The sequence below is a fragment of the Simochromis diagramma genome, unplaced genomic scaffold (assembly GCF_900408965.1).
Source record: "Simochromis diagramma unplaced genomic scaffold, fSimDia1.1 OVJJ01000293.1, whole genome shotgun sequence".
In the NCBI taxonomy this organism is placed as follows: domain Eukaryota; kingdom Metazoa; phylum Chordata; class Actinopteri; order Cichliformes; family Cichlidae; genus Simochromis; species Simochromis diagramma.
In genome coordinates, this window is record NW_024386801.1 from 22,359,726 (window position 1) to 22,381,018 (window position 21,293).

Here is a 21,293-nt window from a genome sequence, read left to right on the forward strand (position 1 = left end):
ATTATGACCTGGCCATCAAGAGATGAGAAGTGGAAGAGCAGGGAAAGAAATCAGACGAGGTTTTCATGCTGAGAGCCTGCCACCCTCCACCAACTCCTATCTCTCTTCGAGGAGAGAATCCAAAAATCCAAATCAGGAAACCATCTCTCCTCTTTAAAAAAATTCAAATGCCATGGGGCTTCTACAAAAAGCCCATGTGACAAAAGATTGAGCACTTGCTTCAGCATCATGGCGGCAGTGAGGGAATGACTGAATTTCATTAAGATAGACTCCAACACTTTTGTCTCATTAGCAGATCAGGAATCAGGGGACGAGGCAGAAGGAAACTGCACTCAGAGTGATCACACAGGTAACCACTTGCCCAAGCACTTGTTGATTGGTTAATTAGTGTGTTTTCAATCAGCCAGCTCTTGCAGCGCACTCCCCCCATAATTAAAAGGTAAAAAGAAGGCTTCTAATAAAGCCTGCAGCTTCTTCTCTTTTACCCTGTAAAGCTATTATGGTAAAACCTGGACTGAATACAGTGAGGAGTAATGCACACACATAAGTTAAAGTATGTATAACACTATAAGGATATGTGAGAATACTTTATGAAGCTTATACTTGATAAGGTTTGAGCTGGCAAAAAAAGTCCTATTTAGAGATTTAAAAAGGACAAGCCAAGAAAAAAGACAATTATAAAAGTGTTTGGTTACAGTTCATTTCAAAGTTTATTGCTGGATTTACAATCAGTCATACAGGTGTAGCAGTTGAACAGCCAATCATAAGGGGAATACAAAGGCTTAAATAGATGATTGCAGCCAGGTGTGGGGACTGCTTCCTGCCATTGTCCTGGACTCTGGTTCGGCTCCCCTGTGGGTTGAACTGATTTATACTTTTGCCTGGTGAGCTGAAATAGTGGACTTTTTAATAGTTTTACCCACTCCAGTGTTTTGTTTTGTACTGGTATATTTCCATTTAGTAATTTGTAGGTGCCATAGCTAACTTATGTTTTGTTTTTTCAGGAGCACTGACTGCTGTTTATTCTGGGATTTATTTATTTTTTTTTAGCTTTCATTTGAAGTATTGTTTATTTAGCTGTTTAATAACTGTGTTTTTCATATTTGTTGTTCTGTCCTCTTTGTTTTTAGTGCTGTGGCGGGTGGCTGCCTCCAGCTCTAGGCTTTGTTGATATATTGGGAGCAGTTTGTTCACTAATGGAATACTCCAGGTATCTCAGCAGTGGTTGGTTTTATTTATTTTTAAACTACATATTTTAGCAAGATTCTTAATAGTCAGTTGGCAAATACAAATGAACTGAATTATATTAACCCAGTTTTAAGCATAATCCCTCACAGCTCAGACTTGTGCAAAGTGCACACTAAATAGATTTTATCAGAGTTCTTGATTTTAAAAACTTATTTTTTCAACTAAAGGCATCACTTCAGACTAAAGTTCCTTTCTGTGTTTTAATTTCCTTTTTACCTCCAAGAGGAAGGAATTAAACTTGGCACACTTCGTGAAACCATGATTATTTTGTTGTAGCAGCGCTTCTAGGCAATAAATCTTATGCTATTGGCGTTATTTCCCTTAAAATGGTGGCACATTTGTAAGGAAAATGCATTTTTGGGTTGAGTGTAAGATGTGAGTGTATGCCCTATGTCTATGACAAACGTGCACAATCTTTCTTTACTCTGATATTGACTCATGTTAATCATTTATTGGACTGGATGATTTGTCATATTGGCAATATAACAATTTATTGAGTTAATGGTCCTTCTGCATGTAGAGGAACCACAAGTATGGAACCACCTCCTGATGGTTACCCACTGTGGGATGGCATCTCATCAACCAGAATAAGATTGTGTTATGTGAACTTGTGGACTCAACATTAGCTGTATTGTCCCTGTAACAAGGAAAATATTGAAAGTGGGTTGTGTTTTTAACCTTCCAATCCCCCAGAATTTTTAGACTTGATCTGGGCCCTGTTTCAGGAAGCCGGTTTAGAAAACTCAGAGTGAAAAACGACACCCACGGTTGAGTAACCCCGAACTGTCCAACTCGGAATATTCGGTTTCAGAAAGGCTGATAACAAGTAGTTCAATCAACGCGGAGTTGCTCTAACCCCAAGTTAAGCGCGCGCACGAGGATACATAAAGCCCTGATAAGCGGAGCACAGATTCAGCGAGTCACCATGGAGACGGAGGGAAAGAAGGCGCGGTCAATGTATTTTACAGCGCTTGACGGCGAAATTCTGATGGCAGCCATATGCCGAAAACATGCAAATTCCGCGGAAAAAAGTAACACAGCCACAGCTGCGAAAGAAAGGGAGCATGCATGGCAAAACATAGCCGACAGAGTCAATGCGTGAGTGTTAATTTAAACATTGATCTAGGGATTTCCACCAATTTAACATGTTATTTATATTTTATTTTTTATTTTATACATTTTATTTTGTGACGTGATGTGAGCGCAGGTGCAACCCAACAGGCCCCAAACGTTTCTGGCAGCAAGTAAAAATGAAATATAAAAATATAGTCCAAACAGGTGAGGTGTAATTGTATTATGAGCCATAGTGCTTGGTCTGTTTGTCCCATGTAAATCAATTGCAGTTAGAGGCTACATTAATTTTCTTTCTGTAAGCACTTATTGAAATTATCTGAGCACATTACAAGTACATATTTGCTTACTCTGTATGCTCAAATGTGACCCGTTATAGCCAACAGAAAAAAAGCGGAGGCCCGAAAAACAGGTGGGGGTCCTCCACCACCACCACTCACAGAGGCTGAGCAGTTGGCCCTCAGCCAAAACAGTGGGCGCCCTGTGGCCGAAGGCATCTCTGCGGGGACATCCTCTGAGTCAATAACCCCGCAAGACACAAGTGCCTACATAGGGGGTAAATTCAAAATAAGACATGATGTGCATACATCCTGTCTTCAGTCACCTTTGCAGTGCTACTCATTCATTTGATAAACTCTTTACCATAATGGATTATTTTGTAGTGAAGTTATTTTCCTACTGATTTTGCCTTCCCTCAGTCTTGGTTGTCTTTGAGAGCAATATGACAATGAAGTGTAAGGTGATTGGTATGTTTGTTAATTGCCATTTGGTCCCTTGTAAGTTATAAGTGACCTGTATAAACCTCATATACTATCAGTTGATGGTGGTGGTGTACTGCATCTGGTGCAGCCTCCTGTTGAGCCAGACCAACATGCAGTTGTGAGTAATACTCCACAGATTACATGAGTTTACAGTAGAACAGCAATGTTGTTTATTTCTTTACTACAGGAAAATAATGAAGAAACATTGACAGCTGTTACAGAGGAAGCAACAGAGACACTTTATGAGGTTTACATCTTTTAATACTTTGTGTACAGGAAACACAGGCGACCAATAAAGCCAGTTGAACACAAAATCTGTTTATTCTTCTTTCAACATGTTGAGGTGATGGGTCAAAAGAAATGATTGTGACATATGGTGTCTCTGACTGCGCTTCCATCTTGAATGTCCGTGGGAGGGTCAGGATGTTCATGGTTTGGATCACTGCTGATGTTTGGTTCAGAAGGACAGTGTTCTCCTCTAATTGTGGCAATGTTGTGAAGAATCACACATGGCCACAATAATGTCACATGCCCTTTCTGGGGTGACCCTGAGTCTTTGCAGGCACTGGAACCTGGCCTTAAGCATTCCGATAGTCATTTCAATTCTGGCTCTTGTCCTGCAATTAGCCAGATTATATCGCTGCTGTGGGCCCGGTTCAGGGTCAGGGTAAGGGGTAAGCAAATAGGGTAAACATGGATACCCCCTATCACCAAGCAAGTAGCCAGTGAACTCTCCTAAGACAGGAGGATACACTTCAGTTCAAATGTCCCTGAAGCAATTAGTCTTTATATATTTTAAAGTATTCTCAACTCACCATGTCCAAATTTTGTGCTCAGTGTACATTCACGGAATATTTGAGTCATGGACAGAGCCTGGCCACTTGGCTTCCACATTTGTGATAATGTTGGCAGCATCATATATGATCTTCACAGTGCAGAGAACACAAATTAGCATCTATTACTATAATGAAATAATCTGTTAGTTTGAAATGCTACAGGGAACTATGTACCTGTACATTAATGCTGTGGAAAGACTTCCTGTTCACATAGTCTCCTTCATTTACTGAAGGAGCAATGATTGGAATGTGAGTGCCATCTATACAGCCAATCACGCCTGGGAACCCTGAAAATAAATGTAAAATTTAAGTAGTAGTCCAAGTATCACCACATCATAAATTAAGTTTTGGTCATCCTGATACCTGCAATTTTGTGGAATCCCTCTTTGATAAATCTTGTGGGTCTGTGACCGGGGAACACCACAAACGAGTACAGGAGACGTTTCAGTGCAACTGTAACATTCCTGACTGCCCGACAGACGGTAGCCTTGGAAACGTGCTCAGCGTCACCAATATTATACAGAAAGCTCCCGTTTGCAAAAAACCGAAGTGCAATACAAATAATATGTAATGAACTGAGAGAATGTCCGCGATGTGTCACATGCGTAATATATGGCCTGAGGATGTTATCCAAATAACTTATAGATTGTGCTGAGAAACGGTAACGTTCGCACAGAAAATCATCAGGAAATGATAAAATGTCCAAACGCGCTCTAATCACTCTCTCCCGGCGGAGAGCTCTGCAGAGAATTCGGGCTTCACGATCTACTGGCTCTTCAAGGCAGGGGCACGCCATGTCCGACCCTTCCTACTGTCAGGTTTCCGACAAAGGGGCGGAGACAGTCAGGGTTAGTTGTAGTAAACCTGCTAGGGGGCAGGTTAGCTTCACGGAGTGTGTCGTCATGGTGACTCACTGAGGCTTCATCTGAACTCGCTTTGTGAAACCGAAAACCCAGAGTTTTCGTTAACTCAGGGTATACTTACTCAGTTTTTCCACTAAACCGGCTTCCTGAAACAGGGCCCAGTCCTCCAAATCCTCCTCCATACACATGAATGCACATTCACTTTTATCCTTACCTCTTGGCTTAAGTGAAAGAAAACAAAACACAAACTTCAACTAAAAACTGTATTCTGACAAGGATATTGGTTAGGGCTCGAGTGATGCTGCATCAAACACCATGATTTTTACATAGTAAAACAGGAATCCAACTGGTGCTGACAGGACGGCGATTTCAGCAGAATTTTTGTCAGAATTTTAGAGAAACTGTTTCAGCTTTTTAGATTTCACTTTGGAGAAAATGAGTTTCATGACCTTCAACACAAACAAACAGATGCAAGCTGGTTGATTCAGCCAGCATCGTATATGCAGCAGTGGCGGCTGCATTGTTGTCAACACGTGTTAGGTTTATTGATTAGCTAGAAATTGTTAATTATCCATCCAAACGGGTAATTAACAATTTCCAACTTCAAAGACATTTAAACCCCTGGACCCTGTCTACTGCTCAGCTGGACAATAAAATATCTGCTTCTAATTGGAGGTTAACGAGTCATCAGAAAAACATTTGAGAGACGGCTGTCAAAACTGAATCAGCAATGATAATAAAAACAAATGGCAGCCAGTTTGAAGAATGGAGCAGAATGACTTTTCATTTGTGTAATCATAGTCTTTCAAAGTAGTGTTTTGTTTTTGTTTTTTTGTTTTGTTTTTTCTTTCTTCTTCTTCTTCTAGTGAATGCATACTCACAGTGCAAATGAGTGCAATTAAATATTGAATGAAATTATATTTTCTCACTTGAAAAATTAGTGCAGTAATTTGTGGAAATGGTTCTTCCTTCTTTTGTGACATTTCAGTGCTCAGTTAACACTTAAAGTGGTCAGACTTCATATTGAAGGCATGTGGAAAATGTAGTGGACCTGACATTAAAATCAAAAACAACATCCACAGAAAAGTTGAGGTCAGGCAGACTTTGGAAGCTCCAGCTCTTAAAGCACAACTTCTATCCACATTATCAGAAGAAGCACGTGTCTCTATAAAGTAGTGCAACTTTGATTTGTGTTGTCAAACAGTGTCATGGTGATGTAGTATATTGAATGAATAGATGACTTATCCCTGTTCCCAAATGGCTACAATGCATTGAGTTCTGCATTTATTATTCTCGTTTGTGTTAATAAGACATATTTCCTTTAATCAGCTAAGGTGCAATGGCTCCATCTAATGGTCACTTGGTGATATACAGGGAAGTTGCTGAACTTGTTTACTCAAATTTTTATTTTCAATATAAAAACTTCTCAGTATAACAAGTACTATAAAACCAGGCAAACAGCCTTGATTTTTTTTCTTGTAAAGTCTGAATGAAAAATGTGTAAAAACAAAGCCAGAAGACATTCGGATTGATTTAATAACATATTTTAATTTCAGTGTTTTAGTATAAAAATCCCACCAGCCTGCTGTCAGCTGGGTTCCGTTCCCTGTTAACTGTGGTTTTTCCCAGAGAATCAGCTAAAGTACCAAATCTATTTACACACAACATCCACATTCAGAAGGACCAAAGAAAACAGGAAGTCTACCCACTGCTACCCTGCCAAAATAAAACATCAAACACTGTCACCTCACCCCTCAGATTTAATGCTATCAATATGGGAAAACAAAGACTGACACAGGTAAAAGAGAAGGGGCTTCTATGTGTGACTCCTAGTGCACCTGTAGTATTTTCTTACTTTCTCTATAAAGTAATGCATATACATTTTTGAATTTACAATAAATTAGTACAGGCACATTCTCTTCTCGCCTACAGCTGACTCTCCACTCCAGGTTGAGAAGGTGATTCTATGACATTTTTACAGAAGACTTGAACTCATCACAGCAAACAAACAGGCCAAAAACCTGAAAAAAAAATCTAATAAAAACCCCATAAAAGATAATTGGGGAACCTGTGGGCAGCTTTTTTTTCTCCTTTGTTTTGGTGTGAATGATGCACTTTGGGCATTTTAAACTTTGAGAGTTTTATAGATGTTATATAAATATGTACAAACAGTAAAAAAAACAAAAAAAAAACCAAAGTAGTCCAGTAAAAACATTCAGAATTTTAAAAAAAGAAGCACACACACAAACACATTAATGCCAAAGATGAGAACTTGAAGCTTGAGAACTCAATAACTTACAAAAAAACATACAAAAGAAGGTGAAATAAAAAGGTTCAATACAGTATGCATGTTTGATTTTTCTCTGTAGAGATAGCACCAGCAGAAATCCCAACACTGTCAGTGCTGTTGACAGCGCGGATCATCACCTCACTGTATAAATATCAGAATGCTGTGTACCAAAACTGACTGAGGGAATGAATAAATTAGTGTCAGGCCTTGTACAGGATATTTACAGGAGCTGCTGCTGTCACACACAATGATGGACAATTTCATGGCAGTGAGATTGCAGCAGTCTTGCAGCACATTTAAGGAGGTCAGAGGCCAAACTCTGCCACATTCAACAGGTTTAGACCTGCTACTTTTCAGTCCTCGCAGCCAAGATTTGATTTCTTTTTTTTTTTTTTTTTTCCCCTGTCAACTTTTTGAATCCACTAACAAAGACGTTTTTCATTGCATAGGTCTTGACAAATAAGAACAACTGTTTCAAGCTACAGTATTTCAGAGAGGTGGAACCTGTGTGTGAGGAAGGGTGGAAATGATTTGGTTCCAGTTTGAAGGACATAGTAAACAAGATGTGTTTGTGTTGTGCGTATACAGCAGACACCGTGTTCTCTGCAGTGACAAAAACATGATTAAGAGATGGGAGGATTCTTGAGGTGGCGGGGCTTCAAATCGTGACACCAAGGCCAGTGTTCGGCTCGAGCTCTCTAGCTCGGTCTAGATGGTTCATGGCTCGATCGAAGGCGAGTCGCACAGATTTTCGGACAGAGGACGACCGAGCCTCCATCAGCTTCATTCTGTCGAGCATCTTATTGACGCCAAAGGGAGCCATTTTGGATTTAGGAAGCCATTGCCTGATGAGAGAGAAGACCATTTTGGAAAATGTTTTCACATGTGACAAAGTGGAGTTCCTTTCAAGACCTTTTGTACAAAACACAGAATGCAGTTCAGCATCTCTTTCGTAGTCTGATCAGTCTAAATTGGTTTTGTTTTACATATATAGTAATAATTTGACATAATACAGACCTTTTTTTTTGTCCTAAGTGGCTAATGTGTTTTGTTTTTTGTCTCAGAAGTCACTCTTAAACAACATCAGTACAAAAGTAAATTTTTGTTAAAGTGAAGCTTTCCTTTTTTCTTTTTTTTCCCCCCTCTTCTCCCAAACTAGGTCTCTGGAAAAACTGTTTGGGGACCACATCACAATAGTTAAGTTTCCTATTATGAACACATTAAAAAGCTGTCATTAAGCAGGCTACAGTGACTCATACATTGGCTCGCCACAGATATGACTGGTGGAGCTCGTCGACAACAGCAGGAGTAGATTAGAGTGGATCAAATGTTGCTTTCCAGGTTAAATAGGTTTCAAATGTACAATCTGTCTTGATCACTTGTTTTGTTTAAGCAAGATTAATTCAATCCCAGCTAACAGTGAAAGAAGTTGGCTGCTCACCAGCTGCGCCTGCTGTCGAAGAAGTGGACGAGGAAGAGTTTCTCTGCGGACCTGAACTGCATCCGCTCTCCGGCTCTGAGAACGTCCAACGGTGGCTGGGGAAGCTCCACCCCGCTGTGCCGACACATTGTCCTCCGTGACCTGGGGTCCATGATCTGTGAAGACCAAGAAAATGGAGCGGGACACTGAGGGAGGCAGACTTCTCGCAGGAAACCATGTGGCCAAAAATTGGCACCTGGAGTTTGGGACTTTTTGTTTTGTTTTGTTTTTTTAATTTAAATGGCTGGCTGAAAAATTGCAAAAATACTAATTTGTCTTGATAAGTACATTACTTTTGGTTTGTTTGTGTTATTTGAACAGCCCACTAACATCACCAAGTCAGTGCCATTTCTCTGAAGAGTTAAATATCTGCTTCTGCCATCAACTCCACATCTAAGCTGTAAGTTGTCCACGTCTTGCTTGGGGGAAAATCTTTCTGTAAAAGGTACTGATAACTAAGAAGTCCAAAAAACTATTAATTCCAAATGGCTCAATTCCTACTGAGCTCGATCAAAGAATTCAAAATGCAAAATTAGCTTTGTCTCCACTCGGAAGTAAAGGAAATAGAGAAGATCTAAACAGTTCTATAATTACTCCATTTCTATTTCATTCTTACAGTAGATGTGATGTTTTAATGAATGTTATTTTTTTTGGATGGGCATATTTGAAAGTGTTTTCTGCATTAGAAAAATCTGACCCTGAGCTTTTTTTTTTCCCTAATTGAAATTATTCTCATTTCACTCGTTTCCATTCTAGCTGATCAAGTAAAGCTAAAGACATTATTTGTAGCCCTGCTACAAGTTGACTACTCGACTTACATTTTATGTCTAAGTGCAGTGACTAAAAACACCCCAGTTTGTTAGCCATTCAGACTAAGGAGTTGGCAAATATTATACCAATTAAATACAGAGTACTGTCTTTATTTTTAGACAGTACTGTGTGAGCAGTGTAAGTCTTACATGACACTGACATTGTGCCAGCCAAGTTATTTAGCTAAGGCTTTTGACAATGTAAGAAATAAATTACATGCTTAACTATAAGTGGACTTGATTTTCATGTTGCTAATTTTAAAGTTTGTAACTAAAACTGAAGGATGCTGTTCTATACAAACTAACAGTTCCTGTAAAGTGACTTTCTTTTTAAGTGACACTGATCGAAAGATCTTTGTTTCTGACTTGCAAACTGTATTTTAAAATCATATTAATGAACTTAAGCTCTTTAAAGAGACTATTCTGCCCAGATTTGCAAGGAGCAAATTGTTGTTATACATGATGATGTAATGTATTTGCATTAGACTGCCTCTGACCTTAAACCCTTCAGCGCAGTCTCTTTCCACCCTGTCATTGGTAACAGGGGATGGATTTTAGAATGCATTGTTTCTTTCCATATGTGAAAGTTGGGAGGTAGTTGTTGAAAATAACTTTACTGGATTTTATTTGTTAATTCCACCAAAAAGGGGGATTGGTTCAGTGTTTCTATTTGTTAGCAGATTTACACAAAATGTTATGGATGGGGTTAGCATGACGTTTTTTAGCAGAGGTGGGTTCTTGGCCCAACTTAAGTGATTAACTTGTGGTTCAATCAGGAGAAGGATCCAGGCTTTTTGGAACAATTCTTTACCATTGTGACACTTAGCCTTTTTCCTGGTTCTCAATGCATGTTATGGAGGGAAATTTCATCCTTTGCCCAAGAGGGCCAACTTTCAGGGACTATCCTTTAACTAGAGATCAATTTCACATTGCTCTGCGGCTCCATGACTCACTGACCCTGAAATTCATTATCCTAATACTAAATTTAGGGAGCTGACTTTTATTATGCTGCACACAAGTGAAACAATCTGCAGAAGCCTGTAAAATTAGATAAACTAATCCAATGTAATCCCCCATCTTGAACTGACAGTTGTGTGAATGCGTGAGATTTCTTTCAACTGATGTATCTTAAATTATTGCCCTGTTTGTTGACATATTTAGTCACTTCCATGTCCTTTGTGTTTTCTGTATTCTAATTCAAAGCACTTGATTTCCAGTATTTTTAAGAAAAAAAAAAAGCTGAAGAAGTGCATAACCTGGTGAAAGAAGGCAGCATTCAGAGAGACAAGCATGCAAGGCCAAGTCAAGCCCAATACACCCAGAGCGAAGCGACCCACACTACACACGACAACAACAACCATTCCACTATCAGCCAGCTGGAAGCTCCTGCGTGGCCATGAGCACAAATTACGAGCTACAGGATGGACAATGGCAGAGGGGCAGATGGGTAATGAGATACAGAGGGGACTAACACTCACTCACCAGGGCAGGGAAGGAGGGATATCCACTACATTTAGCCCAAACTAGTTTAAGAGGCTCCAGAACAAATGGAGAAGCAGCAGTGGGTTTCCACACCTCTACAGGAACAACAACAAGCAAGTTATGAAGGATACACTGCAACAGAGAGCACAACCAATCTCAACGCACACACACCGCCAATAATACTTTCTATTAAGTAGACCATGTAAACCATTTTTAGGGTGTATATTGTATGTATGTGTGGGTACTGGGTCTTTTTTTTTTTTAATATAAATATGTCCGTGTTAATTTATATATTAAGTTCACGTACTGCTGATACTTTTCATGAATGGCATAGGAAATAACTTTCTTTAGATTTGCTTTTACCATTGCAAACACTCACACTCAAAAACAAACTGCACACGCACTCTCACAAACACACACACACAATCAATCCAACTTCCTAACTTCAAGACTGTCATAATGCAATGTTCATTAATGTCGGCAGTAATGATGAACAATGCAGTTTTAGTAGTTGCACCACATCAGTTCAAGTACAATGTAGCTGACGGGCACGAGTGTATAATTCGCTTTGAATCCACAAAGTAAATACCAGTCTTTAGTTCACTTCCACCTCGTCCATCCGCGGTTTCCCGTTTCTGTTGTTCTCCTGCGTTCACAACTTCCTTTGTAGCTTGAACTCACAGTGTGAGCGCAGAATATGCTGACTTAAATCCAGTACCTGATGAACCACTTAACCTCAGTTTCAGAACCAGTGTGGAAGACTCCATTGATGAATCGGTGATTTCATGGTTCTGTAGTAACCCCTTTTCAAGGATTTCTATTTAAAGGATTTTTACATCAAAACCTATGACACTCAACATGACTCATTCAACTTCAATTGCTCTGTATTACACAGGTGTAAAAGTAGAAAAGTGAGGATGTAACATGAAAGCAAGAAATTAATTTAATAAAATGCTGCATGCTTGGACATAAGAAGTATTAGTATCCCAATAAAGAGCCACTCTTTAATTAGTTTAGTAAATGCCTTCAGAAGACAGAAGTAAAAAATGACAAATCAAAGCTTGCCAAGCTGTTTCATGCACACTCATTAGGTCACAATCCAGAGCTGATCGGCTCACCTGAAGAGATCTTTGCAGCTTTGATGAACTCGCCATTTTCAATGCAGGTCATTAGAGTGCTTTTGTCATCCACAGTGCTACGTCGAGCGGTGGCCGGTCGCCCTTTACCACTTTTAGACAGGATAACGGTCCTGAAAGATGCAGGAGCAAAGGTCAATGAGGAAAATGTTTTTTTTGTTTTGTTTTTTAAAAAAAATATATATATAAACCTCATGTATGAGCTGCTGGAATGATTGACTTACAATTATTAATTTTGTCTTCACCAATTCATTTTCAAACTCCAAATCTAGTTAAGCAAGTGAAACCAAAAGAAACCTACTTCATATTATTAAAAAGACATTGTCTTATGATGACATTTTGTTCCAAATTATTAAATATCAAATTTTATACTTCAAAAGAACTTTTAGTTTTACAAAATATAAGCTAATAGATAATACATCAAACTAGGGGTGGGTGATATATCGAATATACTTGATCTATTGCAAGTTTTCCACGTACGATGGTTAAAACAATTATAAATTGCCATGGCAATACTAAGCTGTCTGCATGGGATTCACTAGGAGTTTTTTTTTTTCTCCCATGCATCCAATGCATCATTAATCCCCCGCTCCCAACCAGAAATGTTTCTACCTGGCACACTGCACTGAGCATGTGTGTTTATATACTACCAGATAAGGAAAAACATATCGCAGCAGGAGTTTCAGACGAGCGAGGGATGGAGACTATCATTTGGATTTCACAAGAAGGATGCCGTAAAACTATTGCCACTAAAGGTAGCAGCACCACAAATTTATTCCACCAGCTAAAAAGTCATCCACTGCAAAATGAAGCCCGTTTTAAACTCCGCATGTCAGCGTCTCCCCACACACCAAAGAAAACGTGAAATAAACCAGCTGTGACACCTGTGACTGTTCTTGGTTAGTTCTTTTTATAGACACTATCAAGACTTTTGTTTTTGTAATTTAAAGTCATCACATTTTTTATTCTACTATTTTTATATGTTATAACCACAAACAAGCACCTTTTTAATTTCAGTCGTTTCATTTTGCCTCATGAGTTTTTTGTTGCTATGATCTTTTGTTTGTTAAAGGTCTGGTGTTGACCACAGAAGCTGACTTACTGTGACAGTATTGTCATTTGTGGAAAACCTCTGTGTGCAACTGACGGTTAACTAATTTGGTTTGAAAACAGAAAGTGTCTTGGCACCTTTCGCCTTGGAGGCGCATATATTAATTGTTCTGATTATACTATAAACTTGGTCACCACAATGTTAACACTGGAAGAAGTGAAGGACAAAATTATGAAAATAAGCATAGCCACTCAGGATTTGGTTGGTTCTTTTCTCACTCACCTTGTGTCACAAAGGATACTTCCACTTGAAGAGATGCTCGACTCGGAGGCACAGCGTCGGCGTGGCTCAAGCAAACGGGGAGATTGTGAGACCACACCCTCCTCTTCCACCACAAAACCGTTTGCCATTCCTGAGAGGGATAATAATACAAGAATTGTTTTAAACTCACTGAATCTTTTTGTCACCAGCGAGACATTGTTTGCAATTGAAACAAAATAATTAATATCTGACTGGCACCTGTACCAAGGCGTTTGATCGGCGACTCCTCGTCGTCCTCACCATCAGCGCTGCTGCTGCGTTTTCTTTTCTTTGGCAGAAGGAGCGTCTCCAATCGAGGTATCACTACTGACAGGAAGGTTTTGGCGCCCAGGGGTGGGGGGGACCCAGAGGAGACCTCTTGGGTCCGGGGTGGTTTCTGTGGGCTAGCACTTTTTGACTTCCGAAAGAGCACATTGGTCCTCCGGTTATAGCGTTCCACGTAGAGGTCACTTTTGGGGAGCAACGACTCTGGGATGTGCCCGTTAGGGGTGTCCGATGGCACTGAGGTAGATGTGTTGGTGACGTCCTCAAACTCTGTGGGTGTCTGGTCCAAGGGCTTTGTGAGCTTCACGGGGGTCGGGTCCAAGTCCATAGGCAAAATTTGGGATGGTAAGGTTAACGTCTCTAATGGTGGTGGAGGTAAAGACTTGTCTTCCTGTGGCATACTGGGATCTGCCAGCAGTTCTCGTAGTGGTTGGTCTTCAGATTCAGCAGGAGATGGGCTGGGATCTGGAGTAGAGGGTTGTGGTGGCAGGGAATTCTTCAGGCTTATCTCACTGCGGACCTCCGTGATGGTTTTCTTGAGTAGCTTTAGCCTCTTGCTGCGGGATGGGCTGTGCTTCATGGCTATGCTCAGGTCCAGTTTCTCCAGGAGCTCCTTCAGCTGATCCTCCAGAGGAGTCTTTTGGCGGTACGTGGGAGTCAGTAAGCGGTCCACTACGGAGGACAGTGACATATAACCACGTCATTATCCTGATTACATGACTATTTTACTATTGAACTCACACTTTCACTGTTTAAATATTTATTATTATTCAATATACTTAAGAGATAACTATTAAAGATAAGTTACTTATCACTTTCAGATATTTATTACTTCATAAAGCACTATAAGCCTACCATCTTCCCAGGTGAATGGCGGTGTTGGCTCCAGTTTCGGAACTTCAGGAAGATGCAACCCACTGGGGAAGTCGAAGCCAATCCTCTCTGCTTCTCTGCGGGCCCTGCGAAGGATGGCTCCGCCATGGTCTTGCATCCGCTGAGCCGCCTTGTAAAAGAAGGTGTCCTTGGCATTGTATGTCATGCAGTTGGATATTATGAGGTCAAAGTCTGCTTCAAACTCCTCCAGGCTCCTGTAGAAGTGAGCATCGATTCTTTTTCTCATGGTGGAGAAGTCAATAGGGTTCTTGATGATATCCAGGTAGTCAGGTACCTGCAGAGAACAGAGAACAGACATCAGATGCTGCAGTCTAAGAGGAGGAAGAAATTCTGGTTCACGATATCCCTTTTTCAAAAGGCACGCTAGAAGGTACTGAGCCTTGACCCTCTAAAGCTTGATTTTTACGGATGATCGGTTTGGGCACTAGTTTCAGAACCTGGATGTCAATTTTTAAAGCTCAAAATGGTCAACCTTTGCAACACAGGTTGTCCAAATTTAGAAAACAATGCATGCTTTCATTTATATCAAGAAGCTTTGCACTCACATAAACAAATTGCATTTCTTCGATCATTGGCACAAAAGGTGCCATTCGTTTCACTGTTTAGCTGTTCATACAACCCACTTGATACTGAGGTATGGAATCCGTGCTACATGTTTCACTGTCAGGGCAGCACGGTGTTGTGTGGTTAACACTGCTGCCTCACAGCAAGAAGGTCCTGAGTTTGACTTCACCACCTGGCTGGGACCTTTCTGTGTGGCGCTTGCACGGGTTCTCTCTTCCTCCCACACTCCAAAGACATGGAATGAGTGGGGTTAGGTTAACTAGTGATTAAAGTGTGAATGGCTCTGAGTGGTGACCTGTCCAGGGTGTACCCTGCCTCTTGCTCTATGGTATCTGGGATATGACCCTGATATGGATAAGTGGAAGAGGATGGATGGATGTTTCATCGTGGTAAATATCACTGTAAATAAAATAAAATAAAAAAAGGAAAAAAAGAAAAGAAAACAGTAGAGAGAATACCACAGATGCACAGGAATCGCTGATTTGAATCGCAGGCCCCTATCATACACTCTCTATTTGCACATGGACAAATATTCTTCAATTAGGCTGAAGAGAGTGTGGAGCCAAATACACATTGTGGAAGTACACGGGCCTGAAACCCTGTCTGTACCAGTTGAACATGGTGGAACCAGACTTGTCCCACATAATAACACAAGGAGCTCTGCTTTATACCACACAATCTACTGCTAAACTTGCAAATATGGTGATATGGCGGTGATCCCTGATATCCCTGGTAGTATGTTATTTACACTTTTACCATTAGTCGAAACCAATACTCATTAACAAATTGGTGTCAGTGCATCTCATTATCCTGAAATTTTCATCATGTGAACATGGGACATCGTTCCTGAGTTTCAATGGAAAGTATGCTTTTAAGGAATGCAACTGTTGCTTAGAGCAACTGATAGAGCACTATAATGTAATGAAAAGCTAGTCATCTCAAATGCAATGCGTGAAATGTTTTCTGAAATGAGAATACTTTCACATTAAATTGGGTCTTCTTGAACTGGTGATTTCGGTTCAGTGAACTACTTTTAGTATAATGATGGAGACACACTTGATTTGTTTAATACAGTTATGTAGATGTTAAACAGACTTTATAAATAAACATCTTTGACTAAGACTATGGCAGGAAAAAGAGGTGTTGCTAAATGTCGTTATATATTAGCCATTTCATTTGAACTGGGGAAAAAAGACTTGCTTTAAACTGTTTTAAAGTGAATAATGAACAACTGCTGACCTCTTTAATGCTGACAGGCTGAGCGAAGATGCTGTACTGGTCCTTCTCCTGCAGCTGACTGAGCACAGCTCTCAGCAGGATGTTGAAGGGAGTCAGCTGGACCTCCAGCACTGATTGCTGAAGCTTCATCTGTCGAAAGAAGGTAGCCAAACAATGTTAATCCACATGAATGGCATGAGGTGTTATCAAGAGTCCAAGGTCAATGTTTATTAAAACCGAATGTGTGTATACAGTAAATCCCATTTTGGGGTCGATGTTTATGTTTTAGCGCATTGGGTGTTTGAGGCACATAAAAGGTTTTAGACTAACAGTCAAGTAGTCAAATTTGTGAGGAGCTGTCCAACTAATCAGTGGATGTTGTGGGTAGTAATGAGTTAACTAAACAAGAACAAATATAATTACAATAGTGAGTAGTAAATGAAAAGTAAAATATTTAGCTTTAACTTAAGAATAAATGTGTGTGTCCTGAAAAGAAATGATGAAAGGAATAAAGCTCTGCACTAGACAATCGTGAAGTAGTAAATGCTGAAAGGGTTTTACCTCCTCCCTCTTCAGTTTTTCTCTCTTCCTGATGAGCTCCAGCAACAGGCGGGCTCGCTCCAGGTCGTGACGGAGGCGGTGCCACTCTTTCAACTGCTCCTTCAGTGCCTGGTTAGACTCCATATGGTCCTGCAGGAAACAAGCGTCAGCTCAATAACAAGAACTACATTAAAAAGGACAATACCCTACTGTGTGAGGTTGCTAGCCGTTAACAGAACTGACCGTCTTCTTGGCTTTGGGCGGCTGTGGGTTGGCCTGTAACCGGCGGATTAGGGGCACATTGTTCCTTGACTGCCTCTTCAGCACCCAGTAGCTCAGCACCCCCTCAACAAATGAACGCTTCCTCTGAACTGATACCTGGTTGAGGATGGTATCAAAACTAACCCAACATAGAAGAAAAGGGGAATATTAATCAGTGAATAATAATAATAATATTTTTGATAATATTTTATCCGTAGCTCTAAAATGCTGTCAGATCTCTGGCTTGTCATTTTTGACCAATCAGATATCTTTGTATTTGTATTTGTATTCATCTCTTATAAAAATCACTGCTGACACAGCCGTGGAAAAAACCTTTAACTCCACTATATTGGAATAATGCTGGCAAAGTTCTCTTGAAGTACTACTGATAAATATCACTTATCTCAAGTTAAACTTTCAATATTTACTTTTTCCAGATTCATACAGTTTTACTGTTTTCTGTATGTATTAAAAATCACTACCTTAGATAGCACTCAACTAAAATTAGAAGCAGAAAAAAATTATAATTTCAAATGAAATAAAGAGGACAAAACACCAAGGAGAGAGAGTGTTGATTTGGTGAGCTAAGGCTGACTGTTACCTTGAAGCAGTAATGCTAGGTCCAGAGCTGGTCGGCGTTTCAGGTTCCGTTTCTGGTTCAGGGTCTGCTCGTTTATTCTTTTTCTTCTGCCAGCCCTTGGCCTTCCCTTTCTTTTCAGCTCGCTTGTGAAAGGCTCCATTTTTAGGGTGGGGCTCCTCATAGATGTTGAGTGGCCGGCGGTCACAGCCTTCAGGTGTGTGGCTGCAACAGTAAGCAGTCTTTTTCACAGAGAAAGTGGTGGCACCAGATGCAGTCACCTCTTTGACGGGCTCCATCTTCATGCAGAGACCAGCTTTCTGGGCGCAGCTAACGTGGAAGGCGGTGTAACAGTTGATCTTGTCACACTGGATGCACGCGCCGACACCTTTCTCCTTACACAGATAGCAAGTAAGCTTCCAGCGAGCAGGTGGGATGTTGCGGACACCGTCAATGGGCTCGATGAAAACTGTGTCCGAGAAGCCAACTTCGGGCACCCACAGGGCACATGCTACATGGCCCCAGCGGTCATCATCTGTCTTCTTCAGAGCTCCTCCTCGATTCGGGCAGAAAACACACTCAGCCGGTCGCGTCGGACACTGGAGGCAGTGGCGACAAAGCCACTGGCCTTCGGGGATGTATGGCACACCGTAGCACTCCTGGTGCACGGCAATGTTGCAGGAGTCGCAGAAGAGGATGACGTTACTGTCGGCTCCATCTCCATCCATGCATATACAGCACACAGCATCTTCATCCACAAGTGACTGCAAGTCACTCTGACCCTGCGTGGCTAAGAATGACTCTTTCTCAAAGCGATCCATGAGAAACTCAAACAGGTTGTGCGACACTTGACTTATGCCCTCACTTTTTCTTTTCTCATTGATGATCTCCATCCAGGCATAGTCTTCCTCATCCATGTCATACTCCACCTCCTCATCCAGCTCCTCAGGTGTCCTCTCACTGTATTTGTAGTAGGTTGCTGGCCTTTTCGGTACCACTGGCAGATTGTATTCAACTGTTCTAACCTTCGGCTCCAATAGGCCACTGGCACTGCTGTGAGTGGCACTACCACCATGTGAGGTGGTGAGAGCTGCATTCTTCTTCTGCTGGTTGTTTTTGAGGCGGACAGAGCGCACCAGAACCTGCTGGGGCTTCTCGTTATTCTCCTTGTTGCTGTTACACTCCATGATCTCTTGAGCTGTGGGGTCGTCATCTGTGATGACATCCAGCTTGTCGTAGATGCTGAGCCGGTGTACACGGCCATCCACCTCCAACTCCACCATTCGCTGAGCTTGTGCATATGTCAGTGTCTCCCGGTTGGGCGATGGCTTGATGGGAGAAGTCTCTCTCTTAATCACTGCTGGGCGTTGGTTTCGACTTTTCTTCTTCATGTTTGAGCTATGAAGACCCTGAAAAAACCCAAGCAATGAAACACATGTGTAAATATATGTTTTAAAATGTATACTCTTTTGTAAATCATCATTGGGTTTCTTGAAAAGCGCTACACAAATCTAAGTTATTATTATTATTATTATTATTATTATAAATAACTCGCTGATCTAGCAGCTGCTGAGAAAGCTGTCATGTCATGGATTTCACTGTACATGTCTGCATGTACACAACTGGCTGCTGTCACATCTTCCAACCCTTGTTTACAGATAAGGGAAAAAATGTCCCGAAACAAAGTTTTCACCTCTGTATTTTGTGTCTTCTTCGTCAAGCCTAATTTAAAGTAGTAGTAAGCCTTCTACATTTAAATGACCGACTGCTGTCTTTTGATCCTGATGGTGCAATTGTTTTGACTATATTAAAGGAGTGCTATGTTAAAGTTGCTAAACAAAACCCTGTTCATTACATTAGTTAGGGAATCATATCAAAATACTCCAAAATGCTAATTAGTAAATATTAAATAAAAACCTTAATGTGAGATCCAGAATAAAGTTGTGACGTAAATTTTAATCCTACAGTAAATCTGATCCATTGACAGCTACAGAAAAACAGATCAGGACTGGGGCTACTTGGATTTTAATTTCTTGTGCTCTTTATGAATTTGTTGACACACCATTAAAAAGATCTATCTTTCTGTAACCAAAACGTGAAAGATATAGTTAAATGTCATAGACGAAGAAAACCACCAAAACCTACTTTCCAAGCGTATCTATTATTGGCCAGGTAAACCATTATCAAATGAATTATTCCAGCCATGTTTGCATATGTATATCGATTTCCCTGAAATCCAACTCCCCCCAAATAACGCTATTACTTAGATTTGTACCTTCGCGACACACACACTTTATTTTATTTTTTAAACCAGGGCAAGTGAAGTTAAGCTAGCAGCTTTGAACATAGTGCTCCAACGTGTGCTGGTGCACCTTTAACTCGTGAGATCAATGCGCTTTCAGCCGGCTGCGCTAACAGTACCTTCAACCTTCACTGGACAAATGAAAGAAATGCATCGAGAGCAGGAAGCAGCAATGCCGAAGACAAGGAGCCTCCGATCTGCGCAACCTGTGTGGTTTGTTTCCTGAATAACAGCGGCTCCATGTAGCTGCAGCTTGTTACTAGATCCATGTCCGGTACGGGTAGGTACGGTAAGTCCGTCTAGACAGTGATCCGTGCTATGTTTCGAACCTGCTTTAGAACGACCAATCAAACACTGGCGGGTTACAAGAAAAGACAACCATGTTGTCCCCCCTAATAAACAGGCGGTGGCCTCTCTAGTTGCTAGTCCGTCCAGAAACCGGGCTAACATTAGCCTGCTACTACAGGGACTTGAAGAGGAAGGAAATATGGCGACCAACACAAGAAACTACCTCAATTAAAAAAGTTGTCTTTTTCTATGAGTAGCACTGTTTGGTTTTTAACTTAAAGGTATCCAGGGTACAGGGAAAAACATTAAACGGGTAAAACGAGAGTGAGGTAAAACTTACCTCGCTATTTTCAAGAATTAAGCTTATAAAAACAGCAGCAATGGCGGTGCGGCCTGCGGAGCGAAGCAGCAGTTAAATCCACATTCAGTCTGGTCATCCAAAGGCGACCGCGGCTCGCGCTGAACCGAGTGAACCTTAGAAGTAACCGACAGGTATCCAGGGCGACGGGAGCGGTTTCAAGTGATATACTAGGATATGAGGCTTAAAATCGATCGCTGGGACTGTGGAAAAGCAGTAAGAAGTGGCAGGGCTCAGCGGCTGCCTGAGCTTCTCTTCCCCCACAACAATGCGGTTGTGTGAGTCGCTATGCCGCGACGTCACCACGCAAACCAGGAAGTGTATATATATTTATTATTATTATTATTATTTCATATTTAAATACGAGCATATGGTCTCTAAATACGATACGCAAAGATTATTAAAAACATTAAAGTCGTTCTGGCATCCAACAGATGACCGATCGAAAGGGTATGGACTTTCCGACCACATCGCTTCCATATGGTACACACGCTAACCGCTTGTGGGGTCGTCTGAAAGACGTTTTGAACCTACCCACTGCACTTTAGTAAAAGGTAAATTACGATTCAAGGAATATAAAACTATGAGCCATATGTGTTTGTGATTGTAAATTTTATTTTTCTTTTAAATGATTGCATTAAATATATACATTTAATGTATATTAATATCTTTTATGACT

General features: G+C 40.8%; 1 protein-coding gene and 1 long non-coding RNA gene across 4 annotated transcripts; one reads left to right on the top strand and one right to left on the bottom strand.

Annotated features, from left to right (window-relative positions):
* The first annotated feature begins 804 nt into the window (after positions 1-804).
* Positions 805-10,660, top strand: LOC120730288. Its single transcript, XR_005695077.1, has 3 exons — positions 805-884; positions 1,131-1,210; positions 8,229-10,660. It is a non-coding gene; the product is annotated as an uncharacterized LOC120730288 (long non-coding RNA).
* On the bottom strand, positions 6,308-21,206 carry LOC120730284 (bromodomain-containing protein 1-like). Of its 3 annotated transcripts, none has more exons than XM_040026572.1 (12): positions 20,597-21,206; positions 17,691-19,075; positions 17,072-17,228; positions 16,850-16,978; positions 16,310-16,438; positions 14,468-14,780; positions 13,553-14,284; positions 13,310-13,439; positions 11,959-12,089; positions 10,841-10,935; positions 8,511-8,665; positions 6,308-7,914 (listed from the first exon to the last, which is right to left on the bottom strand). In XM_040026572.1, the coding sequence occupies exons 2-12, from the start codon at positions 19,055-19,057 to the stop codon at positions 7,728-7,730; spliced, it is 3,525 nt and encodes a 1,174-aa protein (XP_039882506.1). In that variant the 5' UTR covers positions 19,058-19,075; positions 20,597-21,206; the 3' UTR covers positions 6,308-7,727. The 3 variants fall into 3 exon arrangements, with proteins under 3 accessions (XP_039882506.1, XP_039882505.1, XP_039882507.1); XM_040026571.1 differs by having other exon boundaries at positions 13,547-14,284; positions 20,597-21,205; XM_040026573.1 differs by lacking the exon at positions 10,841-10,935 and having other exon boundaries at positions 7,785-7,914; positions 13,547-14,284; positions 20,597-21,203.
* Positions 21,207-21,293: the final 87 nt, after the last annotated feature.

Excerpts from the sequence above, each read along its gene's own strand:
- LOC120730284 (XM_040026571.1), bottom strand. The coding sequence starts at position 19,057 with ATGAAGAAGAAAAGTCGAAACCAACGCCCAGCAGTGATTAAGAGAGAG. Across the intron at positions 16,979-17,071 it reads CGCCCAAAGCCAAGAAGACG|GACCATATGGAGTCTAACCA; the intron begins GTCAGTTCTGTT and ends TGTTTCCTGCAG. Across the intron at positions 7,915-8,510 it reads TTCGACAGCAGGCGCAGCTG|GCAATGGCTTCCTAAATCCA; the intron begins GTGAGCAGCCAA and ends CTCTCTCATCAG.